The 22,827-nt window shown below is 37.2% G+C and overlaps 1 protein-coding gene across 1 annotated transcript in view; it reads right to left on the bottom strand.

The window, feature by feature from the left end:
- Sgcg (sarcoglycan gamma) overlaps positions 1-22,827 on the bottom strand; it is a 66,598-nt gene that overhangs the window by 23,362 nt on the left and 20,409 nt on the right. The window contains exon 3 of the mRNA XM_023715049.1: positions 798-917. Within this exon, the coding sequence (XP_023570817.1) occupies positions 798-917 (120 nt within the window). The remainder of the gene's footprint in view (positions 1-797; positions 918-22,827) is intronic.

Raw genomic sequence — 22,827 nt, 5'->3', positions numbered from 1 at the left:
ATGGTTGCATTTACTTCCTGGGTCAGGAAATATTATTTTGTTTTTATTTAGGAGTAATATTGTATGAGTGAGTAATATTGCTATTGTTTTTCAGAGCAGTGTAGACAAATGCTGTAATATATTTAAAAAAAACTGTCTTTACTGAAGTTCAGCAAGTGAATTTAAATTTTTTTCTAAAATTTTTTCCTCTACAATATTTTAGTCTGCAAAGGAAGTATTGGAGAGGTCTCTATCACTTTTAGTTTAACACGTTATGTTTTGTTTTTATTTTTGTTTTGTAGAAGTACAGAGGACACACATGATCAATATACTTGGAGTAACAGGAAATTAGATAGAGTTATAAAGATGGAAAACTATATGATAATTCTTTGTATTACACCAATTGAAAAGAGATAAAGGGTAGCAATGTAGTAAAAGAAAACAGTTGGTAAAGAAAAGCAAGGAAGATATCCCTCTAGAAAAATATAAATACTATCTCGTGTGTGTGTGTGTGTGTGTGTGTGTGTGTGTGTGTGTAGGATCTCACTACGCAGCTTGGACACATAGTGATCCTCCTGTTTTCTGCCTCCCTGGTGCTGGGATTACAGGCATGTGCTACCACGCTTGGACTCCATCACCAGTTCAGTGTGCCTGAAGGCGAGGCCGGTGCAGCATGTGGTGCCAGGGATTGAACCCTGGCCCCTGTGCTTGCCTAAACAGCACACAGCCTTAGTGTGTTGAACTATCTTGCCGGCCCTTTTTCTAGAAGAATATAAAAACTATAAAAGAAATAATGCAAAGAAAATGTTGATACCTACCAGTTACTCGAAGCTTATCTGTGCCAACTACAACTTCCTTTTCATCTACAGTAAACAGCGGCTTGCCATCTTTCGAGTTGATCTGAAACTGCTGATTCTGGACCTCTACCATTTTGGGACCTAAAAGATTAAATAGATTAAAGTAATTTATTCCAAAGTGTTTACCATATGCAGTGTTGTTAAGATGCTTATTTTTATACATGGCATGTCATCTAGTAACTGAACACTAATGACTTGTCACCAGTTTTTGTTACCAAAATCTGTTATTACTGAATCTCTGATTAATTTTTGAATATTTTGAATTTACATTTCTAATTAAAATTAATCATTTTTTTACCCCTATGGTGCTGCTGGGCCTGCAGAACTATGTGGAGCCACAGACGTGGATCTATATTACACAGAGTGGGTTTTTGTTAAAGTTGTCAAGAATCTCTTTAAGAGACACCAGGTGAAGTTTAGAAGACAACGAGAGGGCACAACTGATTTGTATACTAGGAAACACTTGATAATGCAGGGCAAAAAAAGTACAACACACCTAAATACAGGATGATAGTTTGTGTAACTAACAGATATCATTTGTCAGATTGCTTATGCCTGTATAGAAGGGGATATGATAGTCTGTGTGGCACATGCACATGAACTACCAAAATATGGTGTGAAAGTTGGCCTAACAAATTATGCTGTAACATATTTGGCCTGCTGCTGGTCTGCAGGCTTCTCAAGAGGTTTGGCATGGATAAGATCTATGAAGGCCAGGTGGAGGTGACTGGAGACGAATACAATGTGGAAGGCATTGATGATCAACCTGGTGCCTTCGCCTGCTATTTGGATGCAGGCCTTGCCAGAACTACAACTGGCAATAAAGCTTTTGGAACCCTAAAGGGTGCTGTGGATGTGGGCTTATCTATCCCTCACAGCATCAAATGATTCCCTGGTTATGATTCTGAAAGCAAGGAGTTCAATGCTGAAGTACATTGGAAGCACATCATGGGTCAGAATGTTGCAGATTATATGCATTACCTAATGAAAGAAGATGAAGATGCTTACAAGAAACAGTTCTCTCAGTACATAAAGAACAATGTAACTAACTCTAGACGTGATGGAGGAGATGTATAAGAAAGCTCATACTGCTATAAGAGAGAATCCAGTCTATGAAAAGAAGCTGAAGAGAGAATTTAGAAAGAAACTCAGTTTGAACTTAGAACTGTCCCAAAATGTCCCTTGCCCAGAAAAAAGATTGGGTAGCTCAAAAATAGGCAAGCTTCCTCAGAGCTCAGGAGTGGGCTGCTGAGCATTAAACCAAATTTCTATGAATATTTTTCAGATAAAGACTAATAAACTTATTCATCAAGCAACTGCTTCTGTGTTAAGCTTTTGTTATAAGAGTATAGGAAATAAACCAATATAAAGGAATTACCGTTAATTTCTTTTCTTGAAGAAACAGGTGCAAATTTTTCCAGAGAAAAACTATCTTGTATTTTTTTTTTAACTAAAAGATCTTACAAGTTTATTTTCATATCTCACAATACAAATGAAACTGTACTTTTTGCGGTTTTGTTTGTCATACTTCTCCCTTCAAAACTATTATTTGATAGGAAAGGAGAGCAAGTCTTGTCATTCACACTGTTAGAAAATGCCGAGTCACAGCACCATGATCCCCTGGTGAAGCAGAATAAATAATATAAAACTCATACAGAGAGGCTGCCCCTCCACTTTATTTGTCTGGTTGAGTCATTCCTGGCCAACTGGTCACCATCATGGGCCAAGCCAGAGGTTGGAGGCCCAGGCATCACTGGCATATGGCCTCATTTCAGGAGCAGTTCCCACGGGCTTCATCCCGGGAGGAGGGGGCCCCATCATTGGCATCATGGGAGAGGTGGGTAGAGGTGGGATCATAGCCCCTGCTGGGGGAGGGAGGAACAGAGAATGGAGTGGGAGGTATCTTTCCTTGTTGAAATGCAGACATTGTTTTGTCAATCAGGCTCTGAGCTTGCTCTTCCATCCATTTCTGGTAGTAGTCTTTGACATTCTCTTTATGTTTCCTACCACTGCAGTGTGTCTTTCTCACAGACAGAGAGTCATGGGTGAGGTGCGCATTGCAGTAGTCACAAAACTTACGCATTCTGCTTTGTGGACCACTGGCGGCTCTGTTGCCCATCTTGTGTGGTGACTCCAACAAAGTTCATACTTCTTTGGCTTCTGTTCTGTTTATTATCCCTCAAATAGTAAAATTTTGGCAAGCAACAGACCAACAGTGATCACTAGAAGTATTTCTTCTGCTCATTTATTATAACCAGATTATTAGTGGGAAGAAAACATACTTCAAAAGTTTGCAATCTTGGAATAAAACGGGTAGTAATCCATAGCTTTAACTTTTTGAGAGAAAGCAAATGAAGATCACAGACTTAGTACATTCACATTAACTAGATTAAACCTCAGCAGAAAATATACGAAGAGGAGGTGTCTCATTTTATGGAGATGTTGAAGAGTACATGCCAGATCTGACTGAAAATACATGGACAAGGATCAAATATTAAATTTTGCGTGTGAGGTTTATGTGAAAAATGTTGGGTGGGTAGATTTACATGCCTCTTAAGCAGCTCTTTAATCCACAGGAAACATTGAAATTGGGAAATTAAAGGTCTTTGTTTTGTTTCCGTCTTGCTTTTAACAGTTACCACTTTCCCTATAGCTCAAGTGAAGGATAAATGGATTCTGAATATGGCCTCAAGATACCAGTGTTTATAGTTCTGGGGTTCAAACCAGGCTCAAGCACGCTAAGCACACTTATGCTAATTGCATATTGTCAAGTAGAATACTTTTCTGAAATCCAAGGATTTTCCCAATTAGCTGTGAACATTTGATGTTTGAGATTAAAATGTGTAAGTCTATTATAATAAACCATACTATTAAAATCCAAAAAAAAAAAATCTTTCAGATGTGTTAGTTTTTGTTAAATAGATGCATGAATATATTATTTAAAAGTTGATTTTTTTCATATTTTTTAAAATTACACTAAATTTTTAATTTTAAAAAAATTTATTCATTTAATTATTTGGTATATGGTCTTGCTATGCACCTCAGACTCACAGTGATCCTCTTGTCTCAGTCTCCCCAGCACTGGGATTATAGGTGTGCACCACCATACCTGGTTTTGGTGGCTGGCTCTGCAAGGGATGCCATGGCATGTCGTCCTGGGAATTGAACCTGGGTCTGTTCACTTGCCAGGCAGGCACTTAGACCACCGAGCTATCTCCCTGGCCCAATTTTTTTAATATTTTCAAAGTTTGATGAAAGTAATACTGACATTCTTTGTTGAAGAACCTACATACTTCATGACTGTTCAGATGTACAACCAGTGTGTGCTGTTTGGAGTTATAATGAGCTATTCAGATTTATGATGCAGAAACCTGAGCAGCGGGCAGTCTTATGGTGACTTCTTCTATGGTACACCAGGGTGACTTCCGCTGATCATACTGTGGAGTGCAGTGCTGCAGTTTGTGGCATGTTATGGACATACAAAGTCGTCAGATTGGAGTTTCCTTTGATCATTTTTTTGTTCTGAATATTGTAATGTACACACTATATACAACTCTTCATTTAGTGACCAAATTATTTAACAACCAAGTTTGCAGAAATGTAGCTTGGTTGCTAAATGAGGAATGTCTTTAAAATGGTCCTACTGACAATTACATTTGTATTCTTTTGGGTGTTGATCAACTCAGGAGTTTGCATGATGAAATGTGAGGTTTGTGAAAAATTATTGGTACCTGGAATAAATAAGCTTTTCAATTAATGTTTTAAACAGTCTTGGACTTGGCAACTGAAGTAATCTTATAAAATTTTACTAATCCATACTTCAACATTTCCCAATGGTTCTTAAATACATAAATACATATTTTTGGTCAGAAAGGGAATTAGAACCTTTAGCTCACTTTTCCCTATTTCTTTTCCTTTGAAAAGGCCAGGATTTATTTTTTTTTGATAACTATATATATTTTCACTATAGGATTACTGTTTCTTAGCCCTTGGCCACTAATATATCTTAAATATTTACTAAATAAATCTTGATTTGCATTGAATACTGAATATGGTGATAATTGTCAAACAGAAGAAATAACCGAAATTATTTCTTAATAATTAGTTCTCTATTTTGTTGACTGAAGGTTCAAATGCCAGATCATATGGAGGGTTTGGTAAGTATAAGAGGTTAACCTTACTCTTAAGTAGCTAATTTGTTCTATAACAATTATTTCATATACATGGATCAACTATTCAATGAACTAGTCTATTTATATCCTATGTACAAGTGGCAAAGCAATACGAACACTTAATCAAGAAAACAAAATGAGTCTGTGTTCTATTCACACAAATTATTGCATGTTTTTATGCACAAGATTCTGTGCTACTGATAAAGGTTCTACAATCTGAGGTACAGGATCTCAGGACAAATCCTGAGGGCATTTCATTGACCTTCTCAGACCAAAAAGCTACAACTCTTGTTGCACAGGTCCTGCTTTACCTTGGTCTTAACCATCCAGTAGAAAAGTATGAAGATGAAATATAAGAAATAAAGCCATGCTGTTAAGTTAAGCTGTGGGGGACTCAGGTCAATAATTTCTGACATTGCCAGTTAAACAGAAGACCCAATGCTATTATGGGCTACTGGACTCTTTTAGAATATTTTGCTGAGTTTACACAGCTATAATATTCAGTAACGGAACTTAGGAAAAATGGGGTACACCGATGAATGTCCATTCTGTATCTGTGTATTCAAAGTGGTTGGGGTAGATATATAGTTGCATTGTCTTAATGACTGGAATGATTTGTTCTCATGGTGTTTGTAAATAGGATCACAAGTCCGCATCTTGTACAGCAATTAACCACTAAGAAGAATATATGCAGTGTATTATTTGTTGAAACTGTACTTCCGATTTGATTTGAAACTGTCTCATTGCTATATGTTTATCAATAAAACTGTAGAAAAAAAATAAAAAAAATAATAAAAAGAATGCTAAAAAAAAAAGCAGAAAAAAAAAAAAGATTCTGTGCTAGCTCACAACTTGTCGGAGTTCATGGTTCACTAGTGAGACAAGCAAATAAACTTAGTTTCATGATAATTAGATAAGTGCTGTGAAAAGGCAGGGGTAGCATTTGATGGAAGTCAAGATGGGAGTCCTCTGAGCCAAGACTAGCATTTGGAGGACTTCTGCCCAGCTGACCTGCAGAGCAAGTCCAGGATTCCCTGAGGAAGAAAGGTAGGCACTGCAGGGGGAGGAGGGGGCCTGAGGAAGGCACATAGGTGCATGAAGTTGCATTTTCATCTCAGTTTAAGTGGTTTCCACCGCTGAGGAAATTTCACTGTTCTTCAAGTGATAACAAGCCTACCATTATAGTGTTTAATCTTTTAACTTTTGCTAGTATTCTGCCAGTTTTGTAATCTTGTTGGACATTGACTAGAGTTTAGTAAGTAATTATGTTTTGCAGAAGAGGTCTTTAAGAAAGAAATACTCCACATTGCTACTCAGAAAATTACTATTTTCAATAATGTTGAGGACAGTATCACTTTTAATGAAAAATTTTTCACAAGAGGGAAAGTAAATGGTTTTATGATCTAATTAATTATATTTGTGAAAATGACTTAAGGGTTTTTCTAGTGAAAATGCCAAATTTCTTACCTACAATAAGCTTCACTAGCAACTTTTTTCTTGTTACATCTTTAATTTCAGATAATAGCATTTGAAAAGAAGTAGAACAGAGTCCTTTATCAAAAGGAAATGTGTATTCTGCAGCTATAGAGATGGTTTTGTAAAGAAAGGACTGGATCAAAGTGGTGAAGTTTGCTCTACTACGTTTTGGTATAATCTTTTATTATTTAGTAGCACTGTATAACCCTGACAACTAATGACTCTTTCTTATGTTACAATAAAATAAAATAGATTTCAGCTTTGCGAACTCCTTCAATAGACAAAGCCAGAGATGCCATAAGAAAAATTTAGGTTATTTTTCCTTAAATGCCTCTAACAATCATGAACAAAACTTAAGACAGCTTTACAAAAATGGTTAAAAATGATAAATTTTAGCTAACCTTCTGCCATTTGGAAACCTAGCATCACAAACGACCAATGTAAAGTTTAAAACAATTTATTTGCTTTCAGTTTATACTTCTAAGCCAGCCTATTACTCCATGCTTCTTGGCCTTCTCTTGCCATCTTGAGATCTTTGGTTCAACAATTCTTTCTCTCTCTCTCTCTGTATGTGGTATGAGTATAGAAACAGTAAAGCTTTGTTTTACTTGGTGTGAATTATTCTTAACACCTGTTTAGTCTAACACCATTTTTCTACAGAGCACTGCGCCACCCATGCACATGAGGTCCTGAGCTTAGAGTGACTAGGCAAAGGCTCTAACCCTGATCTCAGAAGCTTAGTTGGAAAAACCCCTTTGCTTATTCTTGCCCTGCTTAGTTGTGTCATCTGTCTCAGCTGTTAAGTCTGGGATTCATTTCTTCTTCCTAGTCCTCTCTGAGATCAAATATATTCCTTAAGATGTTGGCTCAGTCCTGTCCCTGAGCTCCAACCACTCCAGTAAGATACCTTGTCCCACCTCATCCTTTGGAGTTTATTCCAATTTTAGATTGGTATGTCAGTCTATCCCATTCTACAAACCTTTTGTTCCTTCCCTTGTTTATTCAACAAATATTTATTGAACATCTTCTAAGCCTATAAATCTAGATGGAATTAAGAATTGTGGCATTAACTGTGGGGAAAAGCTATGTCCACTATTTGAATATTGTTTATTCAAGTTCTTATACATACTAATTCCTTGAAATATTACATAACCATTAATGCTATAGAGATGTTTTCATTAAATTGGAAAATTATGTATTTTGGGGTAGCTGAAGACTATGGTGGCTATACAATAATTAACCTCCCAAAATTTCTTCCCTAAAGTATGTGGAACAACTTTCATAGTTATAAAACTTCTATGAAAAGTGCACCCTCATCAGTGCTTAAAGAGAAGTAGCCAAATAATTGAGTCAAAAGAGAACTAAAGCTCATGCCCTACTCCCTGCTCCAACACAGGCTTCATGGGAACAAAGTTCCCTAAGAAACCCAGAAAGAAGACAGAGAAATGGTGTTAGTGAGTGTAAGGGGAGGGAAGGGAAGGGAAAGAAAAGAAGGGGATGGAAAGGAAGGAAAGGACAGGTAGAGCAAAAGCACTGCAGGAAATGGATGTAGAATGAAGCTGAGATGGAAATCAAAGTATCAGACAGAAAAAGTAGGATTCAAGTAAAAGGATTAAACATGACAAAAGGATACTTTTAATGCTAAGTCACAATCTACATCACTAATATCAATAGGGAAATATTTATCCCCCAAATATCTCAGTAACCACCTTTATGAAACAAAAAGTATGATGTGAGAATGCATAGGCAGAACATATTGGTAATGCTAGACTCAACACTACTTCTAGTCTAAGACCAAGGTGAATACAAAATAAGGTAGATCTAAAAACATAATGGACAGCTCTAAAGAACATCTATTGAACTGGAGGGCCTGATGGAGTCTCAGCTGAATTCTACTAGAAATTCAGAGAAGATTTAATGCCAACTCTTCTCAAACTTTTGAAATTGAAAGCGAAGCAATTGTCCCTAACTCATTTCTAAAGGCAGGTATTATTTGGATACCAAAACCAGAGAAAGACCCAACCAAAAAAGACAACTACAGGCCCATCTACCTGATTAACAGAGAATAAAAAAATCCTTAATAAAATACTAGGAAACAATGTAGCAAATCATCAAGAAGGTTATACATCACAACCAAGTAGGATTCATCCCAGGAATGCAGGGATTGTTCAATATATGTAGGTCAATAAATGTAATATATAGCACATAAACAGAGCCAAAGACAAAAATCACATGATGATCTCAATAGATGCAGAAAAAGCTTTTGACAAACTCTAAAACTCACTCATGATAAAAATACAAAAGAAAAGCATAATAGATGGTTTTTACCTCAACCTGATAAAAGCCATCTATGAGAAACATATAACCAACATCATACTAAATGGAAAAAACTGAAAACCCTTACTTTAAAATGGGGAACAAGACAAGAATGTGCATTGTCACCAATCCTGTTCCATATGATTCTGGAAACATTAGCTAGAATAATTAGATAAGAAAGAGAAATAAATGGGATAATGATTGAAAAGAAAGAAGTAAAATTATCATTATTTGCAAATGTCATGATACTCTACACAGAAGACCCCAAAACCCCACCAGGAGACTTATAGATTTAATATCAAAATTCAGTGGCATAGCAAGATACAAGGTCAACACTCAAAAATCAGTAGCATTTCTGTACACAAAATGAATGCACTCAGAAAAAAATTAGGGAAACCATGCTTTTTATAATAACATACTTCCAAAATGAAATACTTATGAATTAATCTAGAAAAGGAAGTAAAAAATATATACAGTGAAAATTATAGTACTCTGAAGAGAGATTGAAGAGGATTTCAGAAAATGCAAAGATATTCCTTGCTTTCAGATAGGAAGAACCAACAATGTAAAAATGATCATCCTCCCGAAACTGTTATACAGATTCAATGCAATCTCAATTAAAACACCATTAGTATATCACACAGAACTAGAGAAAACATTTCTGTTATGGTTTGTGTCTAGTTATCCCCCCAAATCCTCATATAATCATGGGGTAGCTTCTACAGTTTGTGATTGATTATTGTGGGTGTGGATGCTACACTTGCCCTTGGGCACATGACTTGCATTACAGTGTAAGGAGGGGTGAGAGGCTAGCTAACTGCCTGAGCTTCTGCCACTCCCTTTGCTGTCTGATTTTTGCTTCCATGAACGTGTGCTCTCTGCCATGTGCCACCCTGCCTTGGAATCAGCTGAGTATAGACTGAAACTCCACAGACTGTGACTAAATAAACCTTTCCTTCCTTCATTTTGGGTGTCAGGTGTTTGTCCCAGCAACAAGAGAACAGTAACTGAGACAGTTCCTGAAATTCACCTAGAAGAAGAAGAGACCTAGAGTAACAAAAGCAATCTTGGGTAACAAAGGAAAGGCAGGAAGCATCACAATTTCTGAGTTGAAATTATACTACATAGCTATTGTGACAAAATCAGCATGGTACTGGCAATAAAACCAGATCCAAAGATCAATGGAACAGATTAGAAGATGCAAACACAAATATAAACACACTCAGCTATCATTTTTGACAAAGGGCCAAATATGTTCACTGGAAGAAAACCTCTTTAATTAATAAATAGTGCTGGAAAAACTTGCTTTCCACATGCTGAAGACTAAAACTAGACCCATGTCTATCAACATGCACTAAAGTACAGTCAAAATGGATTAAATATTTAAATATTAAAACAGAAACACTAAATCTACTGGAAGAGAAAGTAGGTAGAATTCTTAAAGACATAGGGGTATGTGGAGAGTTCACGGACATCCCAGTTGTTGATTTTTTGAAGTTCCCATGTAGTTTGGTTTTTGTTTGGTCACAAATAAAATATTGGCAACTTCTATAATTCAAAAGCATCCCTGAGCACAATGACATAAACTAGAATTTGCTAACAAAAACAAAAGCTAAAAGATCAAGCTACTCACAAATGTAAACATATCGTCTTAATTAACTTCTGGGTGAACTACAAACAGAAATTACAAAATTATGAAACTGAAGACACTGTAATTTTTAAGACATTGTACTAAATATCTTTGTCAATAAAAGTATGTACTATGTTCCTAATTCAAAAACCTGAAAAAGACCAACAAAATAAATCCAAAGAAGGACATAGTAAAGGTAAAAGCAGTTATTAACAGAGAATGAAACCTTACAAAAGACCTGTTATAGCCCAATATGGCAGCATAGCTGTTAGTCTAGTATTCTGAGAAGCTGAGGCAAGAAGATCACAAGTTCTAGCCCAGCCTGTACAACTTAGTGACTGAAGATCCTATCTTAAAATTTAAAAAAGAAAATAAAACAAAATGAGAAAATTTTGAAGACCTAAAAGAAAAAGATAATTTCATAAGGAAACAGAGGCTATTTAAATTGACCTCATTAATTTAGAAAATTTAAACACCAGTATTAAAAGAATGAAAAAATTTATTTAAGAGCTATTTCTCAAAACCCCCCATGAGCACAGATGACCTTACAAAGGAATTCTAACAAATCCACAAAGACTAGATTGTCGAAGTGCACACTTGTTATCACAGCACTCTGGGAGGATGAGGCAAGATGATCTTAAGTTCAAGCCTCACTCATGCAATTTAGGGTCTTAATGAGACATTGTCTCAAAAAAATTGATAAAGTGCTGAGGATATAGCTCAATGCAAGGTTATGGGTTCAGTCTCTGATATCCTTATCAAAGAAAATATTCCAGAGTATCAAAAGTACTTTAAGACACAATTTGAACATGAATGCCTACACAAGGAGAAAAAACAAAACACACAAAGGAAATCATTAACCAGCATTAATTCTAAATAGAACCACAAAGAAACAGAATCCTTAAAAATCTGGTATTGGAGGTTCCATTCGAGCCAGCTATTCCCCTCCTAAGTATTTTTCCAAAAGAACTGAAATCAATATACCACAGAAATATATGTGCACCCATGTTTATAACGGTGCAACTTTTCATAGCTAAATCTTGGAAACAACCCAAATGTCCCATCAACTGAGGAATGGATAAAAAAGATATGGTAGTTTGATACTAAGGAGTATTATTCAGCAATAGAAAAAGATAAATTCAAGCTTTTGTAGATAAATGAAGGCTGCTAGAGAATATACTGGTAAGTGAAATCAGATCCATATGTGCAAACGTCATGCTATCTTGCTAGTGTGAGAACCTGAAGGAGTAGTGAAAAATATCAAAGGTACAACAGATACTGTGAAAGGAAACAATTTGTTCAATGGGAAGGAAAAACTGAGATGAGGAAAATGACAAATGAAAGAAGGGAAAATATATTTAGGTATATATACAGAATGGTTTGGATAATTGTATTACTGAGTTCTACTAGTTTTTTGGTGTATATTTTAGTGAAGGGTCTACAGGGTGTTCAGGGTCTCACTACTAGATTAAACTCATGGAGATTTTTCCTGTTTACAGCCTCTCAAATGCTGGGATTACAGGCGCATGCCACCACAACCAGTCTATAAATTGAGAAGAAATTTATTATTCTCTTTAATTTTTATTTATATTTCTTTATTTTTTGCGGAACTGGGGATTGAACTCAGGCCCTTGTGCTTGCCAGGAAAGCACTTATTCTACTAGGCTATCTATTTTTTATTGACTCAGGCTGCCTTAAGTGCAGGTCTGGTAAGGTAGGCAGAGGTGGGGTGAACTGCAGTACCCTGTACCTGATTGCATTTGCATGAGCAGGTGTTGAAACAACTGAGCTAGGCACTCCAACCATGAAACTACTATTACAGATTACAATCTGCAATGCAGTTGCTTAGATCAAAAGTATCAGTATATATAATTAGTCAGGGTGAGAATCTTTCCAATTAACTGCTAGAGAGCACATTGGCCAAGCAATGGCCATGACTCATCCACATGGCTGACACTGACAAAGGTTCTACAGTCTGAGGTACAGGATCTCAGGATGAATCCTGAGGGGATTTCACTGACCTTATCAGACCCAAAAGCTACAACTCTTGTTGCATAGGTCCTGCTTTACCTTGGTCTTTACCATCCAGAAGAAAAGTATAAAAACGAAATATAAGAAGTAAAGCCATGCTGTTATGTTGAGCTGTAGGGGACTCAGGTCAACAATTTCTGACATTTCCAGTCAAGCAGAAGACCCAATACTATTATGGGCTACTGGACTCTTTTAGAATATTTTGCTGAGTTTACACAGCTATAATATTAAAAAAACGGAACTTAACCAAAAAATGGTATACAGATGAATGTCCATTTTGTATCTGTGTATTCAAAGTGGTTAGGATAGATATATAGTTACATTCTCTTAATGAATAGAGGGATTTGTTCTAATGGAGTTTGTAGATAGGATATCATGTCCACATCTTGTATAGCAATTAACCACTGGGAGGAATGTATGCAATGTGTTAATTATTGAAACTGTCCTACCAATTTGATTTGAAGCTCTCTCATTGCTATTTGTTTCTCAATAAAATTATGGAAAAAGAAAGAAGGAAGGAAAGAAAGAAAGAAAGAAAGAAAGAAAGAAAGAAAGAAAGAACTGAACTAACCAGCAGGCCCGCTCTGCTGGATTTTTGAAAGGAGCAGATAATTCTCAAAATTTTTTTCCCTCTTTTGAATTTCTTATAACTTATTGGGTTTTTTTATTGTTTAAATGAATCTTGCATGTTTATATTTGGTAATATGGGCAACTAATTTGAAATAAGCATCATCTAATACAGAAACAATTGTTGAATTCCTACTTATTTGTTTAGTGAAATTTTGTATTCTTTCTTATACTGTTTTTTCTACCATTACTTTGTATTCTTTAAAAAATTTTTAAAACACACACACACAAAACCACCCCCAAAGTAATATACTACAAAGCAGAGCTCGGAAAGAAATGAAACATCTCAGACAAGCAACTCTTTGGGCAGCACCTCCCTCAGGAATGCAGACTTGTGCTTTCTCATGAAGCCCTGAATTTTTTTCCACTGGTAAGGGAGACACTTCACTTCAGCAATTCTGTCATGGGGATCTTCTCCCTTAGAGGTGCAATACTGGAGCCCATCATCAATAAAACTAACAAATGTGGTTATGAACAAGCTTTACAGCATCCTAATGGATGGGTTGACACTAATAAAGTCCTCCTATAATCCTTCCTGGTGTCTCAGTTTCTTGGAAATTCTGCAACGTTTTATGGTAACTACAAAGGGAACTAGAAATGACAGGTTTGCTGCCTCCTTTTGCCTGTGGGCTGGGGGCTTGTGAGGTAGGGAGGACCTGCCTCTGGTGCTATGGAGTAAAGCTTAGATCAGAGAAGCAACTAGTTCTCCCACATCCCAGGAACATCCCCTTTCCTACCAGTACCAATGGAACCTAAGGAAGGACAGGACAACTCTAGAAGAACATGCAATATATCTGTGGTGAGGTAAGGGGCCCAAGGGGCAAAACCCATCCCATTAGGACAGAAGGGTTGCACCAGTAATCTGATCCAGACTAAAATCAGTCTGTACCAGCATTACGTGCAGGAGTGGACTGCAATGAGATTTGGCTTATAAGGGGTGCTATGGATGTGGGAGTGGCCCACTGTGAGAGAGGCTCATGGTTGAACTAAATAGGATGAAACCCACAATCCAAGTTAGAATTCTGGGGAGGCCCTTGGTGAGAACTGCCCTCTTATCAACTTGCATGACAGGTCTGCAGTGAGAGCAGTTTGCAAACAGGTGTACAGGTAGCCAGACTTGAAAGGAGTCAAGCTAAAACCGCACCCCCAATAGGAAATGTGGGAGCGATCCACAGCTAGGAGGAAGAGTCACAAGACAGGAGTGGTATACTGTTAGCAGGGAGTGTTAGAATAGTAGGAATGATCTATACAGGGAGACGTTCGGGAATCTGGCACCTACATGAAAACCATCATGGGAAAGGGAGGTATATGAATGTGTGAGCAGAACAAAGTGTGTGAGTCTGAGTGGTGTGAGGAAAATATATAATTGTGTGTGAGTGAGCAAAGTGAAGTTTGTGAATCTGAGGTCACCTGGATTCAGCTGGGGACGGAGATTAAAAGATGCCTGAGCCCCTGGCCGATCTGGCTGCTGAAACAGAAAGCGTAACACTGAAAGACTTAGGGTATGCTGTGCCTACTGAGGTTGGAAGGCAAAAGCATGGATCTTCTTTTCACTTCAAAGTGAGCAAAAAGTGAAAGTGCACAGTGGAACTCCATCCTGGTGCTGAAGGTCTTACTGAGTCTAAGAAAGTTTCACAGGAACAATCAAATGATAGATTTTACCTAATTCATAAATGTACTTCTGTTTCCAAAGATGTGTTGATTAATTTCAGTGTTTAAAGCATTTCTTGTACATTTCAAATTCTTGAATTACAATTTATGGGTTAACTTGCTCTTTCCTATGTTTTCTGTTAGTTTAAGATAAGAACACCATTTCAAGTCTGTTGGCAGTCAGTTAAATTTACAACGTAACAACTGAGAAAAAATGAGAGAAAAAGGGTGAAAATGACATTTTAAAATCCAAGCAGCCACAGCTAAATTCATTGTAGAACTTTTCTACTAAATGAGAGAGACAAAAGGAGACATGATGAAAAAATGGAAAGGCTTACATACGAGAGAAAAACTGTCAAAAACCATACCATTAGAATGTATCCTAGGGCTGGGCAGATAGCTCAGCAGACCCAAGCACCTGCTTAGGTAGATGCAAGGACCAGGGTTTGATCCTCAGTGTGCTGTGCTGGCTCCATCCCTGGGGCATGCTGAGACAGCAACTGAGATGGTGTGGTGGTGCAGGCCTATAATCCCAGCCCTTGGGAAGCTGCAAAGAAAATCACTACAAGTTGATCTATGTAGTGAGACCCTGTACTAAATACAAAAAACAAAACAAAATAAAACAAAAAGAAAAACAAAAACAAAAATTGCTTTAAAAAATGTATCCTAAAGAGCATTTTAAAAGATCATATGGAGGAATGTGGAGTAAAATTATGCCCCTAGAGGTTGAGGACACTTTATGAAACTGATTGGCTGTCTTTGGTGGCCTACTCTGGGGATAATATATAGGGGGATGATCAGAAGGTTATATTGAGTGGTAAATGGAAATAGAGGACAGCAGAAAGGACATCCAGAACAATTTCCCTAATAGGCTAGAATTCAGTGTGGTTCCAATTTGATCTGCACATCTTCAAACCTGTCTGTCAGCATATTTCAAAGCCCTTATGGCTTAAACTGTGCCCAACATGAGAGACAAAGAGGAACCTACTTTGACAGTAGTGAGAGGAGTTAATACAAAACAGCAAGGGACCCAATAAGAAAACCAGAAATAGGTGAGCTACTTGGGTTGGTGCATAAGATTCCTGGGTATGGACTGAAGATTACCCTTTCCCCCAGGGTTGGCTAAGTATCGACACCAGTGATAATGGAATTAAAGGCAAGGGCAACTCCAGTTAGAGCTCATCAATACCTCCTCCAGAAAGCCATAAAAGGCATTCAAAGACATTTGAAATGGCTCTTGATAATGAAATCTTAATTGGACTCCAGTCCTCTCAGAAAACCTGCTTTTGCCTATACATAAGCCCTAGACCAATGAACATAAACCAGTTCAGGATTATCATGCTATAAATCAAGCTACTGAGGCTATTCACTCAATGGTGTCAAATCTATAAACATTTATGGGACTCATTTCAATAAGCACTGCCTGGTTTACCTGCTTAGACTTGAAAGGATGCTTTTTGTATCTGTACCTGGCATCAGTTAGTCAGCCCATCTTTACATTTCAATGGCAGGATACCATCATAAACATAAGGGAACAGCTAACCTGGACTAGGCTTCTCCAAGGGTTCAAAAATTCCCCTACAATATTTGGAGAGGTGCTAGCTACAGATCTCAAAGCTTTTATCATACCACAGGGCAATTACATCTTGCTACAATATGTAGATGACTCCATTCTGGCAGCTTCAGCCTGAGAGGAACCAAAGCCCTCTTCCACTTATTTTGGAGAGCAGCCTGTAAGATATCCAAGAAAAAGACACAAATTTGCTAAGAAAAGCTCAGGTATTTAGCACTATAGTGACACAAGGGAAATGTCACTTGGGCATAGACTGGAAACAAGCTATTTGTGCTCTCACAATCTGAACCACTCAGCATCAAGTAAGACACCTTCTGGGGGCAATAGGATTTTGTCAGGTCTGGATTCCAAATTTCTCATTATTGGGCAAGTCCCTTTTCAAAACCACAAAGCATAGAGAAAAGGAACATTTCCTCTGGGAAGCTGAGCAGAAGAAAACATTTGAACAGATCAAAGTGGCTTTGACTCAGGCCCTAGCCTAAGGACTGCCAGACATAACTAAGCCCTTCTTTTTATATGGCAATAGAAGTCTTAACCCAGGTCATTGGATCCTGTCATTGTCCTGTGACATACTTGACAAAGCTTTTAAGCCCCAGGCTGACCACCAGGCTTCAAGGCACTTGATGCTTTTGCTGAAGTAGGACATTGGCACATTGACTTTAGGACAACTGACTATTTGAGTCCACATTCAGTTATAACCTTATTGGACCAGAATGGGCACCATTAGCTGTTGAGAACTGGGCTATGTAAGAGCTAAGTTGCTGACCACAGTTTTTGAAGACAAAATAATATCAAAGTTGAGGCAGCCAAGGACAAGTTTATATAAGAAAGTGATTAATACCACAACATGTCATTAACACATCTAATAAATTATATTAACTCAATGATTTTGGAAAAGTCTTTGGCAAAATTCAATGCAGTTTTGATAAAAATAATTCAAGAATACAAGCACTGAGGAATGTGTAGCTTAATCCTAAAGCCAGTGCAGAAAGAATAAAATGATTGTTCCTATGCTTGGGACTACATGAGGCTATCCACTATGTTCACCACTGTTCAGCAATGCACTTGCCATAGTTGGATGCTGAATGCCCCCCATGGTGCATAGAAAAGGTCTGGTTCCCGGGGCAATAGCATCATGAGGTACTGTGGAACTTAGGAAAGAAACTCAGTGGGTAGTCCTAGGGCATTTGAGGGTAGCCTGTGAAGGGGACTGTGGGAGTCCAGCCTTTTGGTCCCAGTTTCCCTGCTCATGATGTGAATGTGCCCCTCACATACACTCCCATTATGATGTGAATACTTCTAAGAAATCTAGAACAATGGGGTTGCTGATGTCAGACTGGAACCTGCTGAAATATTTGCCAAAATAAGACCATGTCAAATGTTTCATTATGATGAGGGAAAGCTAATATGGTACTAAAGGGATTAGTACACCGTACTAACATAATTAATTCAAGCATATGATTGCACAAAGAACTAAAATTATCTCTAATGCACTGGTAGACTATATAATGCATCTGCCAAATCCCAAAAACCAATAAAAGTAACTTAGCCCATAAATACAAGAAAAAACACACTCAGCAAAATAAGAGGACAAAAAAATGAGCATACCATAATAACTTTCATATATACAAACTTAAAATGCATAACAAAAATCATTTGTAACAATAACAAAGATTACTGACAATTTAGAAATTCATTTAATAAGATATGTGTAAAATATATATGAGGAAAAATTTGGCATACTCCTAAAAGTCACTTGAATAAATAGAAAGGTACCTCATATTCATAGATAGAACAACTAAGCATTGCAATACATTATTCCTTCTGCACTCAATCTATAACTTTTATATGATTCAGTAATAAGGCCAGGAAACTACTTTATATAATTAGTAAATGATACTATGGAAAAATAAATATGTATAAATAGTTTGGAACAAGAAAACTCAAAGAAGAGCAGCCCTGCTAGAGAACAAAACAAATTATGGAGTGCCAACAGTTTATTATTTTTCTTCTTTTTTATGTATTTAGTATAGGGTCTACAGGGTCTCACTACACAGATCAGACTCGTAGTTATCCTCCTGTTTTCAGCCTCCCAAACACTGGGATTATAGGCACGCACCACCACAACCAGTCTCAGTCATTGTCTCAGTGCATCCCAGAGGTGGGGCCAGCATGACACACTGGGGATTGTACCCCAGCCCCTTCACTCTGCCTGAGCAGGTGCTTTAGTCCACTGAGCTATCTGGCCAGTGCTGAAGTGCGTATAGTTTAGAAGGATCTGGTACTAGGGGAAAGATAAACAAAACAGTGGAATAAAATAGAAAATCCATAATTAAAGTAAAGAACATATGGAAAGGCAGTATATGAATATGTTATCACCTCAAATTACTGATTAGTTACTAATTTTAAATAAATTAGTGTCATGACAATTGGATAACCATTTGGAAAAGCTAAAATTAGATCTGCATCTCATGCAAAATACAAAAATAAACTTCACATGAATCAGGGATCTAAGTTCATGAAAACTAAGCCACTTAAACACTAGAAAAAAATGTGAGTCAATTCCTTTTTAATCTTGGGTAAGAAAGATCTTTCAAACCACGTCTAAAAATCCAGAGCAATTAAAGAAATCTTGGGAATCTGACTAGATCCAATCAAAAATAAAAGCATTGAAATACCTGGTAGTTCAATAGCAGCTAGAAAACTGGGTGAGAGTATTAGTGATGCATCCTCCCGGCAGAGAGCTAAGATCATGAACACAGAGCGCTCGGAGCCACTGAGGCACAGAAGACGACATCTGTAACTTGTAAGTCATAAGCAAAGACTTGTTTTCATGTCAAGCTTATGAACACTTTCAAAATCACTCACAATTAGAAAATGAAAATGAAAGCAATAAGATTTCATTTCTCAACATACTGGAAACAAAATAAATGAGAAGGCACTGCCCTGGTGAGCCTGCTGAAAGACATATATCTTCTTTTATTTAGGGTAGAAGAGGTCTGAAGCTGCTGCAATGTTCCAGGGGGAAATCTGGCAAAACCTAACACAACTGAGCATGCACATGTCAACATTCAACTTCTAGAAATCTATCTTGAACATGCACTGCCAGCAAAAGAAGATACACAATGCTTATATTTTGTACCATCTGTATAATCACAGAAAATAAAGAATACTCTAAATAATCACATTTATGGTCCAGTGGTTGAACAGCCATGGTACATATGTACAATGGAGCATTAGTAGCTAAAATAAAAAAAGACAAATGAGGAAAGTTTCGATAAAGGCAGTTGAGTAAAAATCAACTGCAAAAAACTACTGATTGTAAGCTGCCTTTCATGAAATACAAAAGGGATGTAAGACAAATTACACACATGTGCTCATTCTTATGAAGGAAACAACAGAAAGACAAACCTGAAAATAGAGGCTGGATACATATATGGTGTGGAAATTGGGGAAATTGGAGTAGAAGGATATAAAGGAAATGTACTTTCTTTTTTTATTTTAAATAATTTTATTGAGAAACAAATAGCAATGAGATAGTTTCAAAACAGATTACTAGCACAGTTTCAATAATTAATACATTGCATATTGTTGTCTTAGTGGTTATTCATTGTACAAAATGCAGACATGATATCCTGTCCATAGACACTATTAGAACAAATCTCTCTATTCATTAAATTAAGAGAATGCAGCTGTATGTCTATCCTCACTATTTTGAATATACAGATACAAAATGGTCATTCATTTGCATCTTCCTTTTCTGTTTAGTTTTATCAGAGAAGGGTATTCCATTATCATTTAAATATTGTAGGTGCATGAATTCAGCAAAATATTCCTATGTAGTCCAGTAGTCCATAATAGTAGTGGGTTTTCCGTAAGACTGGCAATGTCAGAAGTTGTTGACTTGAGCCTCTTACAGCTCAGCTTATTAATATGGTTTTACTTTTTATACTTCATTTTTATACTTTTCTGGTGGATGGTTAAGACCAAGATAAAGCAAGATCTATACAACAAGAAATGTAACTTTTGTATCTGATAAGGTCAATCAAATCCCCTCAGGATTTAACCTGAAACCCTGTATCGCAGTTTGTAGATCCTTTGTGTCAGCCATGTGGATGAGTCATGGCCATTGCTTTACCCATTTGCTCTCTGTAAAATCCAGAGAGAATATTTTCTCTCCATGTGACTATCCTTAGGCACACTCTAGATCATCAATCACTTTCCTCTGTGGCCCCATACTCTCCTTGATCAGAAAATTTGGGACACCACTGAGTTACATGATGTTACAGTACAGGTTCTCCTATGTGCTGAGTCTTCATTGACCTTGAAAGACTAGGACCAGAATGTTGGCTGTCCATGTAGCCTCTCTTTTTCTCTAATTTTTGGTCTGCAAGCTTAGGTTGTTAACTGTCCAGAAGAGAAGCTTATTATTACCCTACAACATAGGCAGTTGAGCTTAACCTCACTATCTGTCTAAATATCAAACATCTTAGGCATAACATGGAACAGGTATTTTCCATTGAGTATTGATATGTTAAATTTTAAATCTCTACAGAATATGAAGAAAAAAATGTAAAAAAAATTATTTTTGAAAATAGGAATAGTTGCATATTTTTACACAGAAATTTAGAAATCTAACCATATGCAGCATGATAGCAGGACTGCCTGTGATACTTTTTTTCTTGTCTCTTGTTTTCATTTATTATCCTTTTATTTTTTTAAACATTTACTTGAGAGACAGAATGGCAGTAATTGGTATGTCATGACAAGCAGTACATATTTAGAAGACCAGAATGACAGGCATTCCAAGCATGATCCTACATTACACATTGCTTTCTTCAGTGCAGTTGCTTAGTTCACAGGTAGCAGCTAATATAGTTAGTCAGGGTGGAAATCCTACCAATTAACTGCTGGTTTCAATAACATGCTGAAGATTCTCAGGATCATTGTGTTACCCATCTTATGAATATACATGGATGGCTTTGCCCCTGTCATGGTTCCCAGCTTTTCTCCTTGCCCTCTCCTCATTGTCCAGTCTTCAAGTTCTCACTTTCCATTTATTTATTTATTTATTATTTATTTATTTATTTATTTGCTCTGAATGCCATCAGGGCAGGTTTGGCTGGCTTGAGTTGTGGGGATCGAACCACAGCAACCTGAGCCTGACTGCTTTGTCGAAGCAGCCACTTAAAGAACTGAGCTAAGGGGCAGGCCCTCTCTCACTTTCCTTTTAATTGTGTTGTACCTTTCTATTTGTATTTCTTCTTTTGAGTTCTTATATTAGGGAGACTATATTATATTTACACATGTGTGTCTGGTTTATTTCGCTTATGAGTATATCTTCAAGTGGCATCCACTTAAATATAAAGGCTTCGAGTTTATCATTCTTTTTAGCTGAGTAATACTCCATTGCATAAAAATACCACGTCTTTTTCATCCATTCCTCAGGTGATGGACATTTTGGTTGTTCCCAAAATTTGGCTATCACAAATTTTGCTGCGGAAATATACTTTCTTGACTATAACTTTTGGTTCAGATATAACTCTGTAAACCATAATGATGTTGCACACATACCATTCTACAGTATCTTCTAAAATAAGTGCTCTGTTTTCCTTTAATACATTTCCTTTTACCTTTTTTCTAAATGAGAAGTGACAAAATGTTACTAATGTTTAAACTAAAAAGCTGTTAGAGTAAAAGCTGCATTGCTATAAATGCCCCTCAAAATCTTGCCCCTGAGTTTGACCACACTTGGCCCATTCCTCTTTTGTGTCTCTAGTTCCACTGACAGGGCTGGCTCTATGTCCTTTGTTCTAAATTGTGCTTCACATCATTTGCTTGCCATGGTCATTTTGGCTTTGGGAAAGATCCACAACTTGTACAGTGCTAGGTCCAGTGACTAAGGTGGGTAAGAATACACTATCATGTTTTTATAAGCCTGTCTTTGTGCTGGATGGCACTTGGCAGCAGCATGCAATATATGCTTATCATACCTTGCAGAGAGACTTATGAATGGAAGTATCAAAAATGCTGGTACAGTGTGTTTGAAGTGAGGGGAAGTTTCTGAGTGGGACCAACAGTAGTGTGTCTTTTCCTATAATTTTAAATGCAAACACTCACCATATATTTTGGCAACCTCTTGTGTTTTTCATAGTGTCTCTGGATTTGAAATATAAACAAACACCTCAGACTTATTAATTTTCACAGCAGTCACACAAATTTAGTGATAGGTCAGGATTCAAAGTTTCCCAGGCACCTTGCCCCAAAACACTCTCCCTCTTGGTTTCCAAGACACCTTGCCCTCAAACTCCTTATTGGCTCCATGCAGAGCCAAACCCCAAACTAAAGAACAGGTCTACCTGACTTTAGCCTGAGCAAGCAATCACAAAACTCTCCTTTGTTAACACTACAGGTCCTCCACAGACCAGGTAGCCCTGCCAAGGTTAGCTCCCCTCAGCTGTTGCAGCCTGCAATCCCCCTCTCTAAAAAATCCCCTCTTATTTTTGGACTTATGTG

This window comes from Octodon degus, unplaced genomic scaffold (genome assembly GCF_000260255.1).
Source record: "Octodon degus isolate 3935 unplaced genomic scaffold, OctDeg1.0 scaffold00038, whole genome shotgun sequence".
NCBI classification, from domain to species: Eukaryota; Metazoa; Chordata; class Mammalia; order Rodentia; family Octodontidae; genus Octodon; species Octodon degus.
The sequence above is the reverse complement of the archived record's forward strand: the minus strand, read 5'-3'. Positions and strand labels throughout refer to the sequence as shown.